Source organism: Rattus norvegicus, chromosome 4 (assembly GCF_021556685.1).
Source record: "Rattus norvegicus strain SHRSP/BbbUtx chromosome 4, alternate assembly SHRSP_T2T, whole genome shotgun sequence".
Lineage (NCBI taxonomy): Eukaryota > Metazoa > Chordata > Mammalia > Rodentia > Muridae > Rattus > Rattus norvegicus.
In genome coordinates, this window is record NC_141537.1 from 160,418,543 (window position 1) to 160,440,049 (window position 21,507).

General features: G+C 50.4%; 1 protein-coding gene across 2 annotated transcripts in view; it reads left to right on the plus strand.

Annotated features, from left to right (window-relative positions):
- Vwf (von Willebrand factor) overlaps positions 1-21,507 on the plus strand; it is a 135,006-nt gene that overhangs the window by 29,057 nt on the left and 84,442 nt on the right. For both annotated transcript variants that reach the window (XM_087655640.1, NM_053889.1), the window contains 6 exon segments: positions 10,130-10,346; positions 11,886-12,008; positions 12,843-12,954; positions 14,112-14,158; positions 19,492-19,628; positions 20,235-20,373. In XM_087655640.1, the coding sequence (XP_087511766.1) occupies positions 10,130-10,346; positions 11,886-12,008; positions 12,843-12,954; positions 14,112-14,158; positions 19,492-19,628; positions 20,235-20,373 (775 nt within the window).

The window sequence follows — 21,507 nt, forward strand, 5'->3', positions numbered from 1 at the left end:
CGGAGAACAGGAGTGTGTGGGGGTCAGGAGGTGACAAACTGCTTGATGGATGGTGACAGGCAGCTCAGGTGACTTGATTCCTGGCAGGGAGCTGGTGATTTTTCTTGCTGTAAGCAGGCTATGTAGACGGATCCCGGCTGGGCTGTTTATACAAGAGCTTGGGTAAGCTCTGAACTGCACACCAGGGAATAATACGGTGAACCAAAGTCCCTAGAGGAAGCCACATCTCCCAATGCCCCTCCCGAAAGGCTGGTGGGGCAATCAGGACTTCAGTGATCACAGAGGGCTTGGAATGCTTTAGGTCCAGAGCCCTACTGCACTTTATCTTGGGCTATCTTTTGGCCCTCTGAATGGCCGTTTCTTGCCCACCTCTTACATCCTGTAATTGACAGATTAAACCTTTTAGAGTGTATTCACTTAGCGGATCGCCAGGTTCCACAATGAAAAGGCTACAGCAGAGATCTCCTCACTCGCTTTAGTCCTCCTATGTATGGAGTGTTTCCACCAATGGCTTTGAACAGTTCCTCAATGTATGGCTTTCTTTGCTCTGTTCTTAGAATAACAGTGTGGTGAAACCGTTTCTGTGTTGGAATTTGAAGGACTTTGAATCTGTGTTCCTGGGCCATGATCATTTATATTTGGCTTCAGAATAAACTTATTTTTTTTTAAATCCCCTCCAAAGTTAGAGTTATGTTTCTTACACGGACAATGCCTGACTCTTTAGGCCAGGGCAGAGCGAGAAAGAGCCTAGAGAGGTCTTCTTGGACATGGGCACGCCTACTAGGTTATATATAGTCATCCTATGTATCTATCACCAGCATCCTATCCAACCACCTTCAGAAGAGGAACCTCCACAAACCCCATCCATGTGATGGGACTGGTATGAACCAGGATGGAGATCTGAATCTTGATCATGAGTCAGAAGCTTGGAATGTGGGTAGGAACCTCAGGGCAGCCTTATAAATAAACTCAGCTCTTTCACCCCCATTCATCCCTGCTGCTGACAGATGGGGAGCTAGCCTCTGCCTCGAGTGAATTCTTGAACCCACTGCTTTAGGCTCTAGGCTCCTCCACACCTCCTCCAGGGGGTGGCCCCACAGGAGGCATCCCGACACCCACTGAGGAGCTGGAAATATCAGGGCCCAGCAAACAATCTGCACTTCATACATTTTGCCCTCCTTTCTGTATTCACTCCAGGCCTGGGAATGTTCATCCTCTCCCTTCCCCCTCTTCTCCTTTGTCAGCTGTTTGAGAAGAAACAATAGCATAATAGCAGACCTCTGGCCCTTGCTTTTTCTCCTGCTTTGCCTGCATATCCCCTGGGGAGATGACTCCCGCTTTCTCTCCCTTCCCCCAGGGTGGGGCCTAACATCCCCAGGGAAGAGGCCTGGCCTCCTCTGATGAACTGAAAATGGGATTAAGATGGGCCACAATTGGGTCTGTACACCCGCCCCCACGCAGGAGGGTGAAGTCTGGATTGATGGAGTCCGGGTTGACGTTCTCGGCCAGCTTCTGGCACCACCGACAGGAGATGAAACAAGACAGAAGTCGCTGGTGCCGGGCACTGGAGCCAGGAGATGCTGGAAGTGCAAATTAGCTGACCTTTATTTTGTGTCCCTGCCAGAATGGTTTAGCAGAGAGCCAAAGTGAAGCCTTTGCAGACAGCCAGCGAGTGGAACAGTACAGAGCACTTGCTGGCTGTCTCCGCAGGCCCAGGCTGGGGCTCATTTAAATTGCTTGTTTTGTAGCAACTTTCTGAGGTTAGGATTGCTGCTTTATGTAGAGCCACCCATGAGTGGTGAGACATGGCAACAATTTAGTTAGTTAGTTTAGTTTAGTTTAGTTAGTTAGTTAGTTAGTTAGTTAATGTGTTTCCCTCTCAGGAAGGCCCAGTGCAGGACGTTCAGGGCCAGACCAGAATAGGCAACCCTGTGAGTCCAGGGTCCTTCTGTCTCATTCTCTGTTGCCTTCAGGATGGAATTTGTAGCTTCTGGCCCAAGGGACTATTCAAACTCCTGGCACCATAGTCACATGCCAGCATCGGAAGGAGAAGGGACAAGAAAGGAGGCCCCTGGGGCTGGAGAGATGGCTCAGTGGTTAAGAGCACTGACTGCTCTACCAGAGGTCCTGAGTTCAAATCCCAGCAACCACATGGTGCCTCACAACCATCTGTAATGAGATCTGATGCCTTCTGGTGTGCCTAAGACAGCTACAATGTACTTATATATAATAATAAATAAATCTTAAAAAAAAAAAAGGAGGCCCTTTGAGAGGACTTTGCTAGAAGGTACAAGGTACCTTCCTTCTCCTGTCCTCCTAGGCTTGTATAGCCAAGTGCTGTGACTGCTCCTGGCCTCGGATGGGCAGAACATGGAATCTTCATACCCAGTAGCCATGCCCAAGTGGAAGCGGAAAGTCGAGTCATAACTAAGAAGCAGGGAGAAGACACTGGGCTGTGCTGAGTCTTTTCCTACGGCTGAGATGTGTGGAAAACTGAGATAAATTTCTCTGAGTCACATGCTTTGAACGTGGGGGAGTTGGCGTTCTAGCCCACCCATGCTTCTAGAACCCCCATGTTTATCGTCCTGTCGTCTAAGCTTCGATGCCCAGGTCTCTTACATAAAATGGCATGCCAGTTAGTTCCGACCTGTCCATATCTTCTTGTCTACTTCATTTTATTTAAAAAATTATTACTGTGTTACTTAAAAAAAAGATGGGTGTATGTATTATTTATTTTTAAATCATGTGTGTGTGCAATGGCCTTAGAGGGAGGCCTAGAGAGGGCATTGGATCCCCTGGAACTGGAATTAGAGGTGGTTGTAAGTTATCATGTGGCTGCTGGGAACTGATCTAAGGTCTTCTGCAAAAGCAGTGAGTGTTGCGGAGCCATTTCCCTCACCACTGCCCTGTTGTTGCACACACAGACACACACAGACACACACACACACACACACACACACACATGCACGCACAGAGGAGTGATGTCTATGTGTGGGCCATGTGATGTCTATGTATTGGTCATGAACCACAGTGCACATGTGGAGGCTCGAGGACATGTGAGAAGTCAGTTCTCTTCTTCCACCTCAATATGGGTCCTGGGAATTAAACTCAGGCCATCAAGTTTGTGCAGCAAGGGCTCTTATCCACTGAGCTAGCCCCTCATATACTTTAAACGATTGTGGGTTATTATGCTCAATTCACTGCAGATGCTGTGTAAAGTGTCAGGCTATACTGAGCGAATAGCAGAAAGGAACAATGGCAGGTACTTGTTCCGTTTGGATGCAGTCGCCTGCCCCAGATATTTTAAAGTGTTGGTTGAATCTGTGGCGATGGAATCCCGGCCTCACTATAACCGTGCTTCGATGACAAGTGACCAGGCAGGCTTTAGAGTACAGCCGTGCCTCAAGCCTGGTCTTCACATTGCTGTGCAGACTCCTCAGGTCGCTCAGGTCAGGATTCCTTTAAACTCTGAACAGTTAACCCAGGCTCCAGTTTACTTACTTAGATTATAGTTCTTGATATTTGACACATTAGGTGTTAAAACAGGGATATTTAAAACATTAATCAATTAAAGAAACAATAGAATTTGCCAGGTGATGGTGGCACACATATTTAATCCCAGCACTTGGGAGGCAGAGGGATGCAGGTCTCTGAGTTCAAGGCCTGCCTGATCTACGGAGTGAGTTCCAGGGCAGTCAATGTGCCAATGCTACATACAGAAACCTTGTCTAGAAAACAAACATTCAAACAAACAAACAAACAAGGATAGAACAAAAAAAGGAGAATGCATTGTTTCTCAGGCTTATGAATTTTCCTTGCTTAAGGAGACTCAAGTATGAGAATCCAGGTCATTTCTCTGAAGCCAGAGTTTTTTCTTTTTTACTAGGCAGCAGTGGAAGGAGAGGTGAAAGCGTAAAACCCCAACATTACAGGAGCATACACACATATGTATACGTGTGTGTATACGTGTGTGTGTGTGCGCGCGCGCGTGTGCGCGCGGACGTGTGCACACAAATATATACATGTATGTGTTTGTGTGTGTCTGTATAATTTTTTCCAGATCCATCAGTTTTCCTGATGTACAGCTAATTCTTTACAGTATAATTCTATTATGCGATTACCACATCTTATTACCCATTCGTCTGTTTATGCACATGGAGATCAGTTCCATTTCCTTGCTATGGTGAATAGCTCAGCAGTGCACATGAGCGTGCAGGGACCTCTGTGGTGGGATTCAGCTCTGGCTTTGTGACTTGAAGTGACACAGCTGTGTCATACGGTAGTTCTACTGTAATTTTTTGGAAAGCCCCTTCACACTGACTTCCACAGTCGCTACATTAGTTTATGCTTCTGTCAGCACCGAATAAGGATCCCTCTTTCCCTCTATCCCTGCCAGCACTGTTGTTATCGTTTATTTTGATGATAGCCATGGTGATGTAAGGGGTCAGAAAGAATCTCAGGTTAGTTTCCATGTGCCTTTCTCTGATGGCTGAGGAGCTGAACACTTTCAGAAGCACTTATCGGCCGTCTGTGCTCTTTTCTCTGCTTGTTTTTTTCTTCTTTTTTTTTTTTTTTCCGGAGCTGGGGACCGAACCCAGGGCCTTGCGGTTGCTAGGCAGGCGCTTTACCACTGAGCTAAATCCCCAACCTCTCTGCTTGTTTCATTAGCCCATGTATGGATTGTTTAAAAAAAATTAATGTTTATTTTTTGACAGTACTAGGCATTAAATCAGAGCCTCATGCATGCTAGGCACATGCTTTATCATTGGGTGACATCCTCAGCCATATATATATGTGTATGTTTATGTGTGTGTGCATGTATGTGCTTGCATGTGCATGCATGTGTGAGTATTTATGTGCATGTTTGTGTATATATGTGTATGTGTGTGCATGTATGTGTATGAAGGATGTGCATCCACTTGTAGAAGTCAAGGGTAACCCTGGGTGCCAGTACTTGTCTTGTGCTTGTTTGGGGCAGGGTTTCTTCCTTGTTGGCCACTAACTATGTTCACTAAGGTAACGGTCCTGCAAGCTTTCAGGTTTTTCTTGTCCCTGTCTCCCATCGGTCTGTAGCTGCCCTGGGCTCACAGACACGGGCTACTCTTCCTGGCTTTACGTGGTTTCTGGAGATTCAAGCTCAGGCTCTTATGCTTGCACAGCAAGCACTTTACCCATTGAGTCGTTGCCTCAACCCCATTTCTCTTTTTGAGACAAGATGGTGCTAGGTAGCAGAGACTGGTCTCCAACTCCCTTCCCTCTCTTCGTACCTCAGCCTCTCAAGTGCTTGGAATATAGACATGTGCCACCATACTGGGACGACCTAGTACAACTTTTTTTTTTTTTTTTTTTTTTTGGAGCTGGGGACCGAACCCAGGGCCTTGCACTTGCTAGGCAAGCGCTCTACCGCTGAGCTAAATCCCCAACCCCCTAGTACAACTTTTTTACTTTATGTATTCGTATCCCAAAGCTGAAAGGATGGACACATTCTTTTCCTTTGAAGGAAGTATTGTGTCCTTTGAAAGTGTCTGTCAGTCTCTGTGCAGTTCTGAGTTCCGTCTTTCGGGGTGTGTGAACTCCACTTGGGTGGACAAAACACAGAGAGTGGCTTGTGATAAGTGCTGATGCACTGCTCAGGGGTGAAAGAACACAGCCTAAGATGGGGACACCAGCCAGGACGAGAAACGAGGCAGACTGAGGCCGAAGAGGCAGGGGTTCCCAAACTCCCAGGCATCCAGCTGTAGCTGAAATTCCTTGGCTTAGCTCAGCTGTGAGTATGTCCTGGAGCCCAGAGGGACCTTCTGCAGGAGACTTAGGCTCTGTATGGCGAAGGCTTTCCCTACGGTGGTTCTTGGTGAGAGAGACAGTCCTTGCTTGTCCATATGTTTATTTATTGTTCATCATGGAAAACAGGTGCATATGACCTACTTAGTGTGGACCAGAGATTAACTATCTTTTGTAGGTAGAAATGTCTGGGAAGGGAAGCTTATTGGCTAAGCCCCCTGGGGCGGCCCATCTAGATACCTCATTGGCATGGTTTCCCCCAGCTACAATACGTAGCATCACTGAGAAGGCCATCCCAGGTAGGGATGAAGCCTTCAGCCTGCATGTGAACCGGCCTATGGCACCTCTGAGACACCGGAGGTGACTTATACCTGTATTCATTACTGCTAGGATTGATCCAGCATTTACACCCCAAGAGTGTGGCTCTTGTCCTTAGAACACATGTAGGGAAACTGAGGAGAAGGGTCCAGGAATGGGTAATTGCAGTTCAAGAGCGGTGTGCCCAGAGTGTGATGAGAGAGGAGGAACTGTGGAGAAAGCCTTCCTGGGAAGCGGCTCCTGGCAGAGGCACAGAGGGCTTCAGAGAGGAAGTGCAGACAGGTGGAGAGGTTGGGCTTCTCCCCGTCCCAGGCTTTGTGATTGTGGAATCTATCCATGTGTTTTCTTTTGCGTCCATTGTGCTAGACACAGCACCTGGGCACAGTAGACATGTCAGTGAAAAAAAACATTAGGGCGCTTTCAAGAAGACATCAGTAGTGCCTGGGTTGGGGATGGGACAAGAGGGGAAGGCCGAGGTCCAGTCATGGAGGGCTTAGCCTCCCTGCTTTCCCACTGAACTAAAATGTTGCCCTTTAAATTGGAATAGTTTGCCTTTTATATCCAGCGGCGTCTTCGTGCTGTGGACCTAGAGGCCGATCACCCAGTGCTTGTACCATGTCTATTGTAGCATGATCTGTACAACTAGTGCTCTGTTGTGAGTCTGGGAGCATAGGTACTGAATCCACCTTGGACTTCACTCTATGTCACCTCAGGACTTCGTTTGGCCTGGCTGGGCTGCCTGAGTTAGAACAGAGAAGCCTGGGAGTGGCTTAGACTGAGGTAAATATGCCCCTGGGCACTGCTGTGGGGTCAGAGCAGGTCATGCTGGAGACTGGGCAGATGTTGAAAGGTCTACCTAGCAACCAGACTGTGGACCAGGTTGAGGTCAGGGGTGACCAGAGGAAGCTTGGAGGAGACGGTGAGAGCCCAGACTTCTTTTTGTTTCTGTGGAGGGAGAAACTATAGCTCGACTTCAGGTGGCCGTGGTAGGGACTGAAGGCAGCTTCTGCAAAAATCATACTTCTATCCTGCAGTGAAGCACCCATCGTACTGTGGCTTTCTACAAACCATTTAACACCTCCAGGGGCCTCCCAGGAAATATGCTAGAGCCTCGTTGTTCCTACTTTCCCTTTGGAAGGGACTGACCTGGTGAGCTGGGCCAAAGGCGGATGGATCAGGCTGGCTCTGCAAGGATTCCTGGCAGGGAGGCTACCTGAACTGCAGCCATCATTCTTTTTTTTTTTTTTTTTTCTTTTTTCTTTTTTTTTCAGAGCTGGGGACCGAACCCAGGGCCTTGCGCTTGCTAGGCAAACGCTCTACCACTGAGCTAAATCCCCAATCCCATGCAGCCATCATTCTTTAGATGCTATTGTGACCTGCATGGGGAAAGTTTCTTGCTCCTCCTTACAGTGCCAAGAGCCGGTCACGGTCACACAGTGCAGAGCAATTGCTCTTGTCTGGGGGTCCTGGAGTGAGGGTCGGGGTGGAAGTGGGGGTGGGGGAGCAGTAGATTTTCACCGTCTTGTAATTGTCAGGTGTTTTGTTTTCTGCTTTCTAGTTCTTAACTGTGGGTAAGGAAACAGGTAGGCAGGAACCCGAGTTGCTGGACTCCCTCAGCTGCCTTCAGCAAGAGGCAGGGCTGTGTTCCCTGAGTGGCGGTTTTTATGGGCAGACGTGTTGCAGAATGGTAACAGCCTCCAGCCTCGGCCTCCTTCCCTACCCTTCAACGACTTTGTTGGGGAGGATCATGGCTTCCCGAATAAGAAATCAATGAAAGCTGACCCAGCTTACCAGGGAGCAACCAGAGATACCAGAGAAGTGATAACATTGCTGTGGTAACCATTATCCCAATATGGCCCAGGGAGATGGAGATGAGAAAGGGACGAGAGTGTCCGGATCTTCTGGAGGTCTGCTTGCTGTTTCGGGGGCAGAGAAACAGTAGAAGGGATAGGTGATGATATTGCCACGACTTCTTGGACAAACCTTTGACACGTGTGACTCTATGCACTGCTCACCGTGGTTCACTGCAGACTTACAGTAGGAACTTTGACCATCCTCCCTGTGTCACACAGAGGAAGGGGGTGGGGCAATAAGCTGGACATCCACACGATGTCCTATGTATGAGGCTGCACCTGAATTCGGGGATGTGGAAGTTACAGTAAGGCCGGGGCAGGCCAACCAGCTCTTTCTGGTCACCAACTTTGGAAATCTATTTCTCCTTGGGCAGAATATTCAAGGTGGTTAACAGAAGGACACTGTAGCCGAGACCCAACTGACCAGAGCAGCCCCCGAAGCATTCGTGATGACCTATTTGGTGGCAGGCACTGTGGTATTTCTACAATGACCCATGAAGTAGCTAAGACTATCACTCCTATTCCTCCAAGGGTGCTGCTAGGCAAACTAATTGTCAGTCTAGGTTTCCACGACCAGAGCATGGCCACAGAGACGTCAACTCAGTGGATGAAACTGAGGAAGGTGGAGCTAGGGAGGGGCATGGTATCTGTCGGTGGTGTGGCCGGCTGGTTCCCTCAGTCCACCGGCAGGTTCGTAGTTCAGTAGCCCATGCCAACAGGCAGCTGCTCTTCGAAGATGCACAGTAGGCCTCCTGTGATCGTGCCACAGATAGGATGCTATGTTCTACTGGCCTGGTTCTGCCTGAGCCATCCGGATAGACCAGGTCAGGTGAGCTGTGCAGCCCCAGTATAGGGTTACTGTGATCAGGACACCGAGCTCTAGGACCACAGAGGGTACCTAGTGACAGGGAGGATCTTGAGAATGGTGGCATCATGGTAGGTCAGACAACTCTTACCTCTGGGATTCCCGTGGTGCCACTAAGCAGAGACCTGCCTTCCGGCTCTCCACAAACATGGGCTTTCTCTCAATTTCTTCTCCCAGCCAACAGTGTGTTTCCTCTTTGTCCACTCTCCTGTTTGCAAACACTGATCGGCTCCAGTTTAGCACCCATGGCTCAGTCCTTTTATAATATTTAGCTACTCTTGTATTCTTCTCTATCTAGCCGAAGGTGGTGAGTCCTTTCCCTAGCTGCTGACTTCCAGTCATAGGCACGCATGCGCCCGAAAGGAATCTGCTCGAAACAAACAGTGGTTCTATCCATAGCAATTTGTGAGCTGTGTCAAGAGGAAGACGTCGCTGTTTCTCATATACATCGCCGGTCTATGTGGCCATGGGGTCCAAGCTGCCCGCTTAGAGTGTGCCATCCATGGATAGAGGTACCCCAGCTACAGAGACAGTTACAGTGAAGAAAACAAAACAAGACAGACAGAGAGCAACCAGCAAGGGGCGTTCGGAATCATCGAAACACAGGCTGTAGAGATGCAGTCAAGTAAAGCATGCGGGCACGCTTATACTGACGAATCACAGAAGGAAGGACCCACGGTTCCGAATGTGTCTGTGTAATCAGGTTGCGGGTATCAACAGAGGGGAAAACCCAATGTAGGCCGTGCCTGGCACAGCACCTCCTGAGACAGTAGGCAGTTAATTTGTTATCGCTGATGGGAAATGACCTTACTGGCTCCAGCAGCTTCCTGGGGGAATGTGTCGGAAAGTGTATTCCTAAGCCCCGCCCCCAGCCAACTGTCTTTAAATCTATTGGGAGTGAGGTCTAGCAAATTCTACTGTGTAAAACAAGCCTCCTTCTGCTAGACTCTTTGTTTGGTAATGAAGAATATTAAGATCAGGGGAGGCAGGTGGTCGGGGAGGGCAGAAGAGTGACTGCCTCCGTTGCTGGCATCCAAAGCTGCAGGGTGTGCTCAGGGTACGCCTCTCTCTGCTTTTCAGGCAGGTCGAGCCTCTCACAGAACGCAGGCTGTCCATTTCTAAGCCCCATCTAGCGCATCGCCTCAGTCTTGGTCTACCTCCAAAGCATGTGCCTTCTTTCCTCTGGACAGAAGCACCTGCTAGACCCTTAAGGGACAACCTTGGTTCCCCTTAGTGCCAGCCTCAGAAGGGCAGTAAGTGGGCGTGGCTGGGACTACCCCAGGGCCACGCTGAGGAGCTTTTCCCTCTACAGGCCATGTGGGAGCAGTGCCAGTTACTGAAGACGGCGTCGGTGTTTGCCCGCTGCCACCCTCTGGTGGATCCCGAGCCCTTCGTGGCTCTCTGTGAGAAGACTTTGTGTACATGCGTCACGGGGCCAGAGTGCGCGTGTCCTGCTCTCCTTGAGTATGCCCGAACCTGTGCCCAGGAAGGGATGGTGCTGTATGGCTGGGCTGACCACAGTGCCTGTCGTAAGTTGCTGCTTTCCCCCATGTTGAGCAGGCTGTTCGTCTTGGGGTGGTGGTGCTCAGGGTGCTTTGGAGCCCTGTTGTGGTGTGCGTTTCCCACCGCTGCCATCAGCCATTGTCTACTTAGCCCTATGTCCTGAATGGCTCCTGCCCTCTGTCACCCAGTCCTCTCAGCATTGACCTGCAGGGGAGTCCCTTCCCTCAGGGACTGTGTGGAAGAAAGCCTTTCAAGGCCCTGTCCCTACCTCTGTTCCATGCCACATCCCTTTTGGTACCCCATGACTCCCTCAGGAAATCCATTCCCTGGCTTCCCGAAGTTGTCTTTGGTTCAACTGTCAGTGGGCAGTTAGGTCCCAGCATTCATCTTTTACAGCGTTCCTGAGTCAGGAGGAGTGTCGGGTTATCTAGGCAGCGTGTGGGGTGGCCCCGGAGAGTAGAAAGGCTTCATTAAACCTTCCCTTTTATTAACTCATCCTTCCGGCCTCCAGGCACAGTGTGTTCTGTTCTGTCAGTCCTGCCTTGTAATACCCATTTGGGCATCTCTGAATCTCACTGGGTCCATAGTCATTGTCACTATCTCCAAATCACGGTGGTTAAATAGGGACTTCTGGTCACCTTGTGAAAGCCGCCTCTCTCACTACACTGATCCAAAGCCCCTCGATGGGCAGCTGGTTGGCTATAATTAGTCAGATAATGTGGACTGAGGGAGGCAGGGTGCCTGGCTGGTCCTGACATTGCACATTGGAGTTTCACCGTGTGGCAAACAGCTTAGCCATCAGGGCCTGCCATCTCCCCTGTGGGGGTGTGGGAAGGTGGGGGTTAGAGCTGCCTTCTCCTCTGGATAGGGAGCGGCTGTCTTTTTAGACCTTTGAAGGTAGGGTGGAGGAGATATCTGATAGATGGTCTTAAAGCAGGAGTTGGGGGGTGGGGGCAGTTGTTTCAGGAGAGACAGGCCCTGCTCATGAGGAGCTGTGTGCTCTTGTGATGAACTGAGAGCTGGTTAGGCAATAAGGCTCAAAGGCAGCCTCGTAAAACAGTGGAAGTAAGTCAGTATTACCAAAGTGGGCATGGATAGAGTGTCCTAAGCTGGGGGCGAGGTAGCATTTGGTTGGAGCCAACATCATGAGGAAGAAAGGCTAGAAAAGGAGGAAGTGATAGTTTCTTGCTGTCCCAAGAAGCCATTCCTTTTCAGCCCAGAATTTGATGCTACCCCAAGAAAGTTTTAGATGAAGAGGTCAGAACATCTAGAGACAAACGGTGGCCAAGCTTTCTTCACAGAGAATGGAGAACAGATAGCCACGAGGCAGGGTGTCTGGACCAGCCACTGCAGTGAGTCTTAGCTGGGACCTTGCAAAACAGAATATGCTCTTTTCAGGGAAATGCCGGCTGCAGACGGAGCATGGGCTGCTGGGTTGGAGATGGCCTCCGGGACCCTCTAGACAGAGCGGACAGTCAGAGCACCGAGCTGGCTGTGCTCGCAGTGGTTTGGAAGCTGCTGCACTGGTTCACAGCTTTGCGAGAATCCCTTGATTTGTCTTTCAGGCCCAGCATGCCCGGCTGGCATGGAGTATAAGGAGTGTGTGTCTCCTTGCACCAGAACCTGCCAGAGCCTGCCTATCAATGAAGTGTGTCAGCAGCAATGTGTAGATGGCTGTGGCTGCCCTGGTAATGAACGCCCCTCTTCATTTACAAACCTGAGGTCCTGCCAGTGTCCTGGGCTTTGGGAAGAGAGATGAAGGCCACTTGTGTTTTTCCCTCATGGCCGAAATCAGAGGTCTTTTATTTAGCTTTTTTTAAAGTCTTTGTACAGAGAGACCAGGATTGAACTGGCCTTTATTTTGGATTTATGTTTTCCCGTTGTACTGTACTCAGAAAGCACTGTGTCTAAGGAACCGTCTTGGTCCTAACACTGACATTGTTCAGGGAGCTCCTGTCCTAATCTGAGATGTGGTTTTGTTTTCTCAGTTAGGGTTCAGGATGCCAGTATGGGAGAAAGGTCTTATGAAATATGTCCTGGATTTGGCATGTGTACTCAGCTGAAAAGGGCTTTTTGTTTGAAACTGTATGTCCAGGAGACTGTGATTGATGGTCACGAGCTGTATTCAGTTGTATGGATTAGGAAGTCCTGAGGCTCATGACTTCTCTCCTGGATGATGTTGAGCAAAAACGATTGATTCGATTCAATTCTCTAGGGTATGAAAAACAAATAACCCAGCACACATACACAAACAGCATCAAATAAGGTCTTCGAGATTCCTCTGTGAAGCCTCTGCTTCTCAGTGGGCTCTTCTACTGGACAACCCTGAGCAAGTTCTGTGAATGAGAATTGATATCTGTCCCCCCTCATACCCCACAAGTGTCAAGAATACGCATCCTACGCATTGTCTTAGAGTTTTCCAGAAGCACTAAGCTTCTGGTTGCCCATGGGGTTGTAGAAGTGAGAGATACACAGTGCTCATGACTGGGGCTGAGCTCTTTGCCTTGATGCCCTTGAAACAGAGGGAGAGCTCCTGGACGAAGACCGCTGTGTGCAGAGCTCTGACTGTTCTTGTGTACACGCCGGAAAGCGGTACCCACCTGGCACCTCCCTCCCTCAAGACTGCAACACTTGGTAACCACAGCACTACATAGCACGGTCTACCCAGGAGTTTGGGGAGGGGGAGCTGTGACAGGATGGGGGCAACAGGCGGTGGACCAGGAGCTGTCCTGGGTTGAGAGTAGGGGGTCGGGGAGTTGGCAGGGGGATCCAAGCTGGTGTTGAATGCAATGGCAGTGTGCAAACATCATGCCAAGAGAGAAATCAGAGGACACATCTTGTCCATGCAGCTGACAACTCTAGCTGCCAAAGGAGAATTTAGTAAACGATGCCTGTCCTCTGCAAAGGCTGCGTGCATGACATCCAGCATCAAATCTCTCTCTCCTTAACCTTTTGTCTGTTGGGTGGTAGTAAGCAGAATCCTCTAGTGGGGGCTCCTTGGTCTATGTTCAATGGCGCCCAGGTGGGTCTAGCCTGAGCACCTGCCCTGGTTAGTTCAAGCATCTCTTCAAGAATGTCCCCGCATATCACCTCTACTCAGCTCCCCTGTCTCTGTACACCGGGAGAAAGAACTCCCCATTCCATCTCTGGCCCTTTCTGATTTGCAGTTTCTAGGGCAGCAGTTCTCAACCTGTGGGTCTCGACCCCCGTTGGGTGTTTGCACATCAGATATCCTGCATATCAGATACCTACATTACTATTCATAACAGTAGCAAAATTGCCAGTTATGAAGTAGCAATGAAAATAACTTTACGGTTGGAGAATCACCGTATTAAACTGTATTAAAGGGGCGAAGCATTAGGGAGGTTGAGAACCACTGTTCTTGTGCCTCAGGAGCCCTCCCTCCCTCCCTTCACTGTGGATCCTCCCTCCAGCAAGGCTCTCTGCTCCTCCGTTTCACTGCTGGGTCTTTCTTGCTCCCTTCCCCCACCCGTTGTACATGGGGAGGGGAACAGGATACCTGAGGATCAGAGCAGGTCTTCAGGGCACCGTCAACCCTAGGTTGCCCTTTTCTCTGCTTCTTCCCCTTTATGGTGTCTCCAAGGATCTGTTGTGGCCAAAGCCATGTTCTGTGCTACTTTAACCCTTTAAAGACTGCTCTGGCATTGCTTCCTCTCTTTTCTCCTACATCCTTTCTCCGGGGAGGACTATGCTATCTGTGATGGATGTTAATTTAATTAGGTGCCCTCCTGGCAGAACCAATGACCCCTGTATGCTCTTTTGTCCAACAGCATCTGCAGACACAGTCTCTGGATCTGCAGCAATGAGGAATGCCCAGGTAGGCTTGTATACGCATTTTTTCTCTCCCTTTCTTCCCTTTCTCTGTGTCGAGGTGTCATTCCCCTCCCCTGCCCTGCTGGACAGAGAGCCCACAGTACAGCAGACGGAGAGTGACCCAGCTGCAAGACCTCCTGACCTCAGCTTTGGCTTTGGATCTCAGCCCTACTCTCTGCTCACTATGGGCCATGCCAGCTCCCCTAAGGCAGCTGAAGCAGGAGTAGGTTGCCCTGCCCAGCTCCTGTTTGCTCTGCGGATTAAGTTGCTGAGCTGTTGAGACCTGACCGAGCAGAGAGAGGTGAATGAATGTCTTTAGAAAATCAGGAGGAAGAAGAAGAAGGTTCTGACAACTCTCTTGGCTCGAAGCGATAATAGGACCTGAATCTTAAGGGCACAACTAGGTTTCTGCAGCCCCAATATACGACTAGTTAGACAGAATAATAGAGAAGGGTGGAGGAGGGTGGAGAGTTATTCAACTCTGGGGAGAGGAACAAATAAAGGAGTGTCCCCAAGCCTTCCCAAGAAGTCCTTACAGCTGTCAGTCCCGTTTCTACTTGATGCTCATGTCTGGAGCAGGTGCAGCCTCACCCTGGTGGATAATAGCCCTCGGCTGCCAGGGGCTCTGTCCTGCAAGGTTTGTTATTCCAGGAATCTAGGTGACTCAAGAAGGAAGGCTATTGATGTGTTAGCTCTGTACCTTTCTAGTGCTCTTTTTTTTTTCTTCCATGAGTTTCATTGGAATTTTCTAGAAGGCTTGTTAATGCTGACCACATATGGTCCGAATGCTAAGAGAACTAGGGTAGCAGAAGATATTCCCTAACTACCCATGTGAAATCTGCTTTGGGACCTGCCGTATAGCCTCTGCCCTCTGTTTTTTCCTGCTTAGCCTCAGCTCTATTTACTGCATACCTTGCCCGTTCAAAGTTCCCTCTGCCTCTCCACGACTCTGGAGTTTTCCCCTCCTGCTCTCTCATGTGATGTTTTCGATACGCTGGGGACGTGCTAAGAGTTTCTCCTGTTACCTCACTGTTGCAACCCTTGTAAAAGAGAAAGCAGACAAGAGAGGTTAAGGAATTTTCTCAAAGTCACACAGATGCTAAGAGACAGAGGCAGTACTAAAACTCACAGCTGGCTGGATTTTCTACCTGGCCTTTCTCCCCTTCGCTCGCCCTAGACTTAGGCCAGAAGTGACTTGGAGGTCTGGACTCAGGTCTGTGGATTAGGGTCATCTTTAGGGTCATTTGGGATCTTATCTAACACATATCACACTGGGAAAATTCTGGAACTTGATGGAAGCTGGATTAATTACTTTAGCCCAGGGATGACCAACTAGTCTTGGTATCCTTTGGGTAATACTAGAAGAAATCACTTTTGAAAATGCTCTATTTGAGCACAGCCATATCTGATGTAGGAGTCTGAGTCCTCCAATAGCTGAACCAGAAGCACCCATTGCACAAGACCTGAACCACAGCAGATAGAATTAGGAGTTTAGCTTGCCGTGTTTTCATCGACCGACTCCCACCCTAACGAGTCCTAGCACCGGTGACGTCAGGAAGAGGCTTCTATCCGTCACCCTTCCATTCTCCCATTCTCCCAGCCACAGCCACAGTATGCACTATATCCACCAAAGTCTTGTCAGGGCGAAATAACCCCATGGTCTTCAGTTGAAAATCTTTAAGAGCTTTGTCGTGGATTCAAGGCAAACAGCGTTTTTGATAAGGGCAGGTAGCCAGTTCCGACTTGTGGTCTTTGGAGTAGTTCTGTGATTTGCTGACAAATCTACGAAAACCACATCTCATTCTCCAAACCCAACCCTGCCCCTCCCCTCATTCCGTCCATCTCTACTCAATGGCTGCTAAACTTAGGTTTATCTCTCTATAGTCTTACCACAGTCCTGTTTCCAGTGGGCTGTCTTACCACTCAGATAATTGGGAAGAGCTGTTGATGGGAAGATTCTGGAAGGTTCTGGAAGGGGATATGCCTAGTTCTCCAGGGAAAGACCAGAGCAGGGCTGCTATGAAGATCCTGAAGGGGCTTTATCACGCATCTTAGAGCCCTAAGCTTTGATTCCGGACAACGATGAACCTGTGACACTCACGTAACTCTGTATCACAAATCCCCAGACATAACAGGTCACTTTGAAGGCTGCCTAGAGCACAGAGCGGAGAAGGAACTGAGAAGGGGGAAGGGGAGGGGAGAGCTTAGGAGGACAGCAGTCCGCTGGGGTGAGGAGAGGCTAGTGAACCCCACAGATGCTGTTCTAGAAACTATCCACTCCCTGCTCATCTTTGGGTAATCCTCAGCCAAAACTGTGGCCCATCGGTCAGCTTTGTGTTCCTACAACAAAATACCAGACACGGTTTGCTTGTGAAGTAAAGGTTTATTCTGGTTCAAGATTCTGGAGCATCGGGTTTAAGGGCAGGTGGCCCCATTCATTAGGTTCTCTGGTGATGAAGACCCAACAGCGGGGACAGATATCAAAGTGCACAACCACACTTGAAACCAAAAAAGTAGGAGGTGAGGGGTGTGGGTGGTTCCCCGCCATCCTCTTCAAGGGCATATGCCCAATCACTTAGCACCTTGCACAAGGTCCACTTCCTGTGTTGCTGGGACCATAGAGCTGGGACCAGACTTTTAACAACACATGGGCCTTCGGTGGACGCTCAACACCAGTGCAGCAGCATGTGGTTTTGACGTAGTCTGCAGGCACCCTCTAGCTCCTTCTCAACCTTGGCATCATGCACTGCCAGGACAACCCTGCTAGGGGTCAGGAAGGCCCTGCATGGTCAGTGCCCAGGAGCTGTAAGCATTTGGTTAGAGTGAACGTGGAGAGAGCATGGCGGCTACCGGAGGCTATCCTTCAGCTGTGAACAGCCCTGGTTCTGCATTTGATGTTCCTCATGGAAGGTGGTGGCAGGTAGGTTTCTATGTGAGGAAGAGCTGAGGAGAAGGCTTTCCCTTTGTGTTCAAAATAAAAATGGCCCTGGATGGGGGAATGGGAGCATGGGCTTCAGGTGTGAGAAGTTTGGTTGGAAGCCATGTGGTTTGTTTATTAGGAAAAGGGTGTGTCCATCAGACGAGGTCGCTCCTGCTCCTCTTTCTCTTCTCTTCTTCCTCCTCCTGCTTGTCTTCCTCCCTCACCCCCTCTTCCTCCTCCTTCTAAATGACGGGGGTTCTTTACCCTGGAGCAGCCTTGCTTTAACATTAGAAGGCCCATTTTGTGCTCTGGTTTAAGAACCTTTTACCATCCAGTCATTCGTCTTCCATCCAGAGGCTGCCCTTTACTGCGTGAACAAATGCCCTATCTGTCCTGCTCTGGACCGAGGAGCATGAGTCTGGCCATGTGGCCCATTGTTTGGTTGGATGTTCTAGTTCTCTCAGCCAGCTACTACCCGGCAGCTCACTAGTCCGTCTCCCCAGGTTTCCGGTGTTTGCAGCCTGATCCCTCAATTGTACCAAGGAGATAAGCCACATATAATATTTAGACTTCTGATTGCTGAGAAAGAAATCAGCAGGATGAGAGCAGGAAGCCAGATTGGGGGATTAGATTCCAGGCCCGGGACATTTTTGCTTTTAGATAGTTGTGGTGCTTTCTCATTGACCCTGCTTTCCCTGGGCATTGTGGAGAAACTGAAGTCCAGTTTCCCGCTCAGATAAGAGTGTTCTTGAGAGAATAGAGATGGCTGGGGGAAGAATCCCACCCATTTCATGCCTGCCAGGTCGAGGCGTTTCACATAAACGACCACATTGCTCTGTTTGTTCAATCACGGCGACTTTAGAAAAATATTCATTTTGAAAGGCCTTCCTGTGACATTGCTGGATTCCAGGACATTGACAATGGCTCGGGGTGACCCTTGGCCCCATCGTGCGGCTCCTCAGCTCTCGCCCAGCATCGAGTCCACTCTTGCCCTTTTGCAGGACATGGTGTGGGAGGAGAAGCGATGGTGAACGAGCTGGAGCCTTCCTATTTCCCTCAAAGCTCGTCAGCCTGGCTTTATTCACGGGTCATCCCAGCATCCTCGAAGGGAGCAGTTGCCCTGGGGACTAGACAGGGCACTTGTTAGTCTCTTGGGGTTCCTTGCCCTTGCCCAACCTTCAAATGCTCCAAGGCAGTGCCACAGCTGGACTCGAAGTTGTACATTTAGCCTGGCCCAGCGCTGCCTGTTACTGAGAGCACCAATGAGGTGGCAGACGCTTGGGTCCCCTCTTTCCTGTGTTTGTCATTTTGGCAGCAGGAACCACCCGTGGCTTTTCAGGACTTGCAGGCTGTGTTAGGACCCAGCACCAGCCCTGGATATGGGCGCAGAGGGAACTGTGGGACTTCTCAGAGGCAGGCTGTGCTGAGGAGAACCTAGTGTGTGGAGTTGGGGGATAGTGGCTGGCAGGAGGAGGACCCTCTTTCATGGGACACAATTTCTACAGAGTGACGGTGAAAATGAGAGAAGGTGACACAGACACTCAGCTAGAGACTGGCAACAGGACACGGCGCCTGTTTTAGCCACAGCAGGTCCATTGCAGTCTTCGACGAGGGAGTTTTCCCAGGCTGGGTAGAGACATCGGCAGGGCCTCTTCTGCATGGATATCCTCTGAGACATGAAGTCAGGGTCAAGCCCTTGGAAGATGGAGTGGCAAAGGCACGATTGGGTAGGAGGAGGAGCCTAGAGAGTCTCCGTCTGCAGCTGTATCTATCAGCTTGGGCTGGGAGCTGGCCTTGTGAAGGTCAATGCTGCCCGGCCACACCATTGTAGATAGCCTCCTGTCTGTGCTATGCTCCTCCTGAACCTGCCCCTGGCTCTGAACAGTTTTCCCTGTTGGCGAGGCTAGGGACAGGAATGGAGTCTTTGACTGGCAATGGGCCGGTCTCTTTTCTTCATGGCTCTCCTCGGGTGAGGCTGTCCCTAGGCTCCTTGGCATGCCAGTTCAGTGAGAGCTGTGCTTCTAGGCAGCCTCCCCTGTCCTGTTGTGCAGAGTTCTACCCAGCGTCCAGATAGCAATCTGCAGCCGTCCTGTCCCTGAGCAGGGTCGTTTGAGGCCTGTGAAGCAGGCTTCAGGCAAGTGCTTAGGGGCAGAAGCTGAGATCTGCGAGCTGCCGGCTCAGGCCCCGACTCTAGCACTCTTCCTTAGCTGTTCTGTTCATAAATCGGAGTGCCGGCCTGTGACCAGCTCATCTTGTGGTTTGAGAGTGAACTGACTTAGAATCCTCTGCCCCCACTCAGCCTTGATTGTCATGGGGGAAGGGTACCTGGGAGCTTTGGGGCGGGGTCCCCCATTTTTATGTGTACCTCCCCTTGCCAAGTTACAGTCTCTCCCCTCACCTCTTCCGGGTCCTTCCAGGGGAGTGTCTTGTCACAGGCCAATCCCACTTCAAGAGCTTCGACAACAGACACTTCACCTTCAGTGGCATCTGCCAGTACCTGCTGGCCCGGGACTGCCAAGACCACTCTTTCTCCATTGTCATAGAGACCATGCAGGTGAGCTTGGCCAGGCTGCCCGTCAGAAGGCTGCCGAGCCTCATGGTGAGAAGACAGTGAGTGTCCCGAGGGCCTTGAGCGTCTGTCCGTGCACAGGAGGGAGCCCTTCCTCTGGCCTTCAGTGACATCATGCCTCCTGTCTTCCCCTCCTTAGCTCCTGGGAGATGGCTACTCTTAGTTACTCAGGAGGGTCACCCCCTCAGATCTAGTCTGTCTCCCTAAACCTCTGCTCTTTGAAACCGAGGGCTATTTGAGGTGGGGAATAGCAGGGTCCCCTCCTTTATGTGTGCCAAGGTACCGAGTACGTACTCTGCAGCTAATGAAGCAAGGATGGGGACATTTTAGGCCTTCTACCCCAGGGAAGCTCTGATTGTTTGGGGTTAATAGGCCCAATGAATAGGAAGAGCTGAGGGTTTAGTAAGATTCATTGTGACAACCCATGCACGGCTGGGTAAGCCTTGGGCTTAGGACCTTGCACAACTCTGGGCACCCCACACTCTGTGAGACTGGAAGTGTGCTCTTCAGTGAGGCCCTCTAGAGCCGAGGCTGGATCCTGGCCTGGCAGTAGGAGCTGTGGTAAGGCCACTCCACATTTCCATCTCGCAGTGCGCTGATGACCCTGATGCTGTCTGCACCCGCTCAGTCAGTGTGCGGCTGTCTGCCCTGCACAACAGCCTCATGAAGCTGAAGCACGGGGGAGGGGTGGCCATCGATGGTCAGGATGTCCAGATTCCCTTCCTGCAAGGTAAGCTCATGCCCACTTCCTCCAAACTGTACCAACCCATGTCCCTGCCCGCTGGGGGTGCCCACTTCTTTCCTGGGAACTTGATGAAGATTTAGCTGGGGAGCGTGGGGAGGTGTCCTGGGTACTCTGACTCTGGAGGAAAAGGGGGTTTCCAGAAGCAGAGGTTGACCCTGTTGAGAAGCCAGGGTTGACAGACAAATGGTTAGCTCAAAGGATGCTACTTGGGGCAAGTGCCTCATGGGAAATTCTTGTCGCGTGTCTTCACCAGATGAACTGGCTTTGTATTGAATGGTTCCCAAACCTTACTTTCAACGCCGCTCTCAAATCTCTCTCTTCCACGACGCCTGGCTCTCCTGTAGCCTATAACCCTAACCAGCACACAGCGGGTGAACTTGGCGAAGACGCACACTGTGTTTTCATGTGTGTTGATGCTGAGCATGACCCCCAGGAAGCTGATGTATCCCTCCAGGACAAGGCACAGGCTTTCCTGGCCTCCCTCAGCAGCAGATTTTGCTAAGTTCAGTTTTGCACACAGCATCTTTCAGTTAGAAGGACCTCCAGTCTGGAAGCCAGCAGGGGCCCAAGGTTCAGTGGTTGCCATAGACACTTTCCTTCAACATGGGAGGAACGGGTTTATTTTATCGGACACTTCCGCCTCATAGTTTATCACTGAGGGAAGTCAAGGCCGGACTGATGCAGGAACCTGCAGGCCGGTTCAGGTTGGTGCAGGGGGAAGACTGCTTACTGGCTTGCTCTCCAAGCTCGTGTTCAGTTACTTTTCTTATACCTGCCCAGGGCCGCTTGCCCAGGGGTAGCACTGCCCCTTCCATATCAATCAACAGTCAAGAGAATGTCACAGACACGCCTATGGGTCAATGGGAACATCCTCTCAGCTGAGGTCACACCCTTCAAGTGATTCTAGCTGAAAACCAGAAAGGATTCCCTCGCCTCCAGGCTCTCAGGATGCTGGAGCTTTTGCTGCCCTCTTGTGTCCATAAGGGGAATTACAGGTCACGGTAGCCCAATGGCTCCTCTAGGAGCTTATTTGCTTCTATTCACCCAGTTCACCGTTCCTCCAGAGAGCTCTCCCCACACCCCCTGCCTCAGCCTTGTGCACACTTATCAGATTTCCAC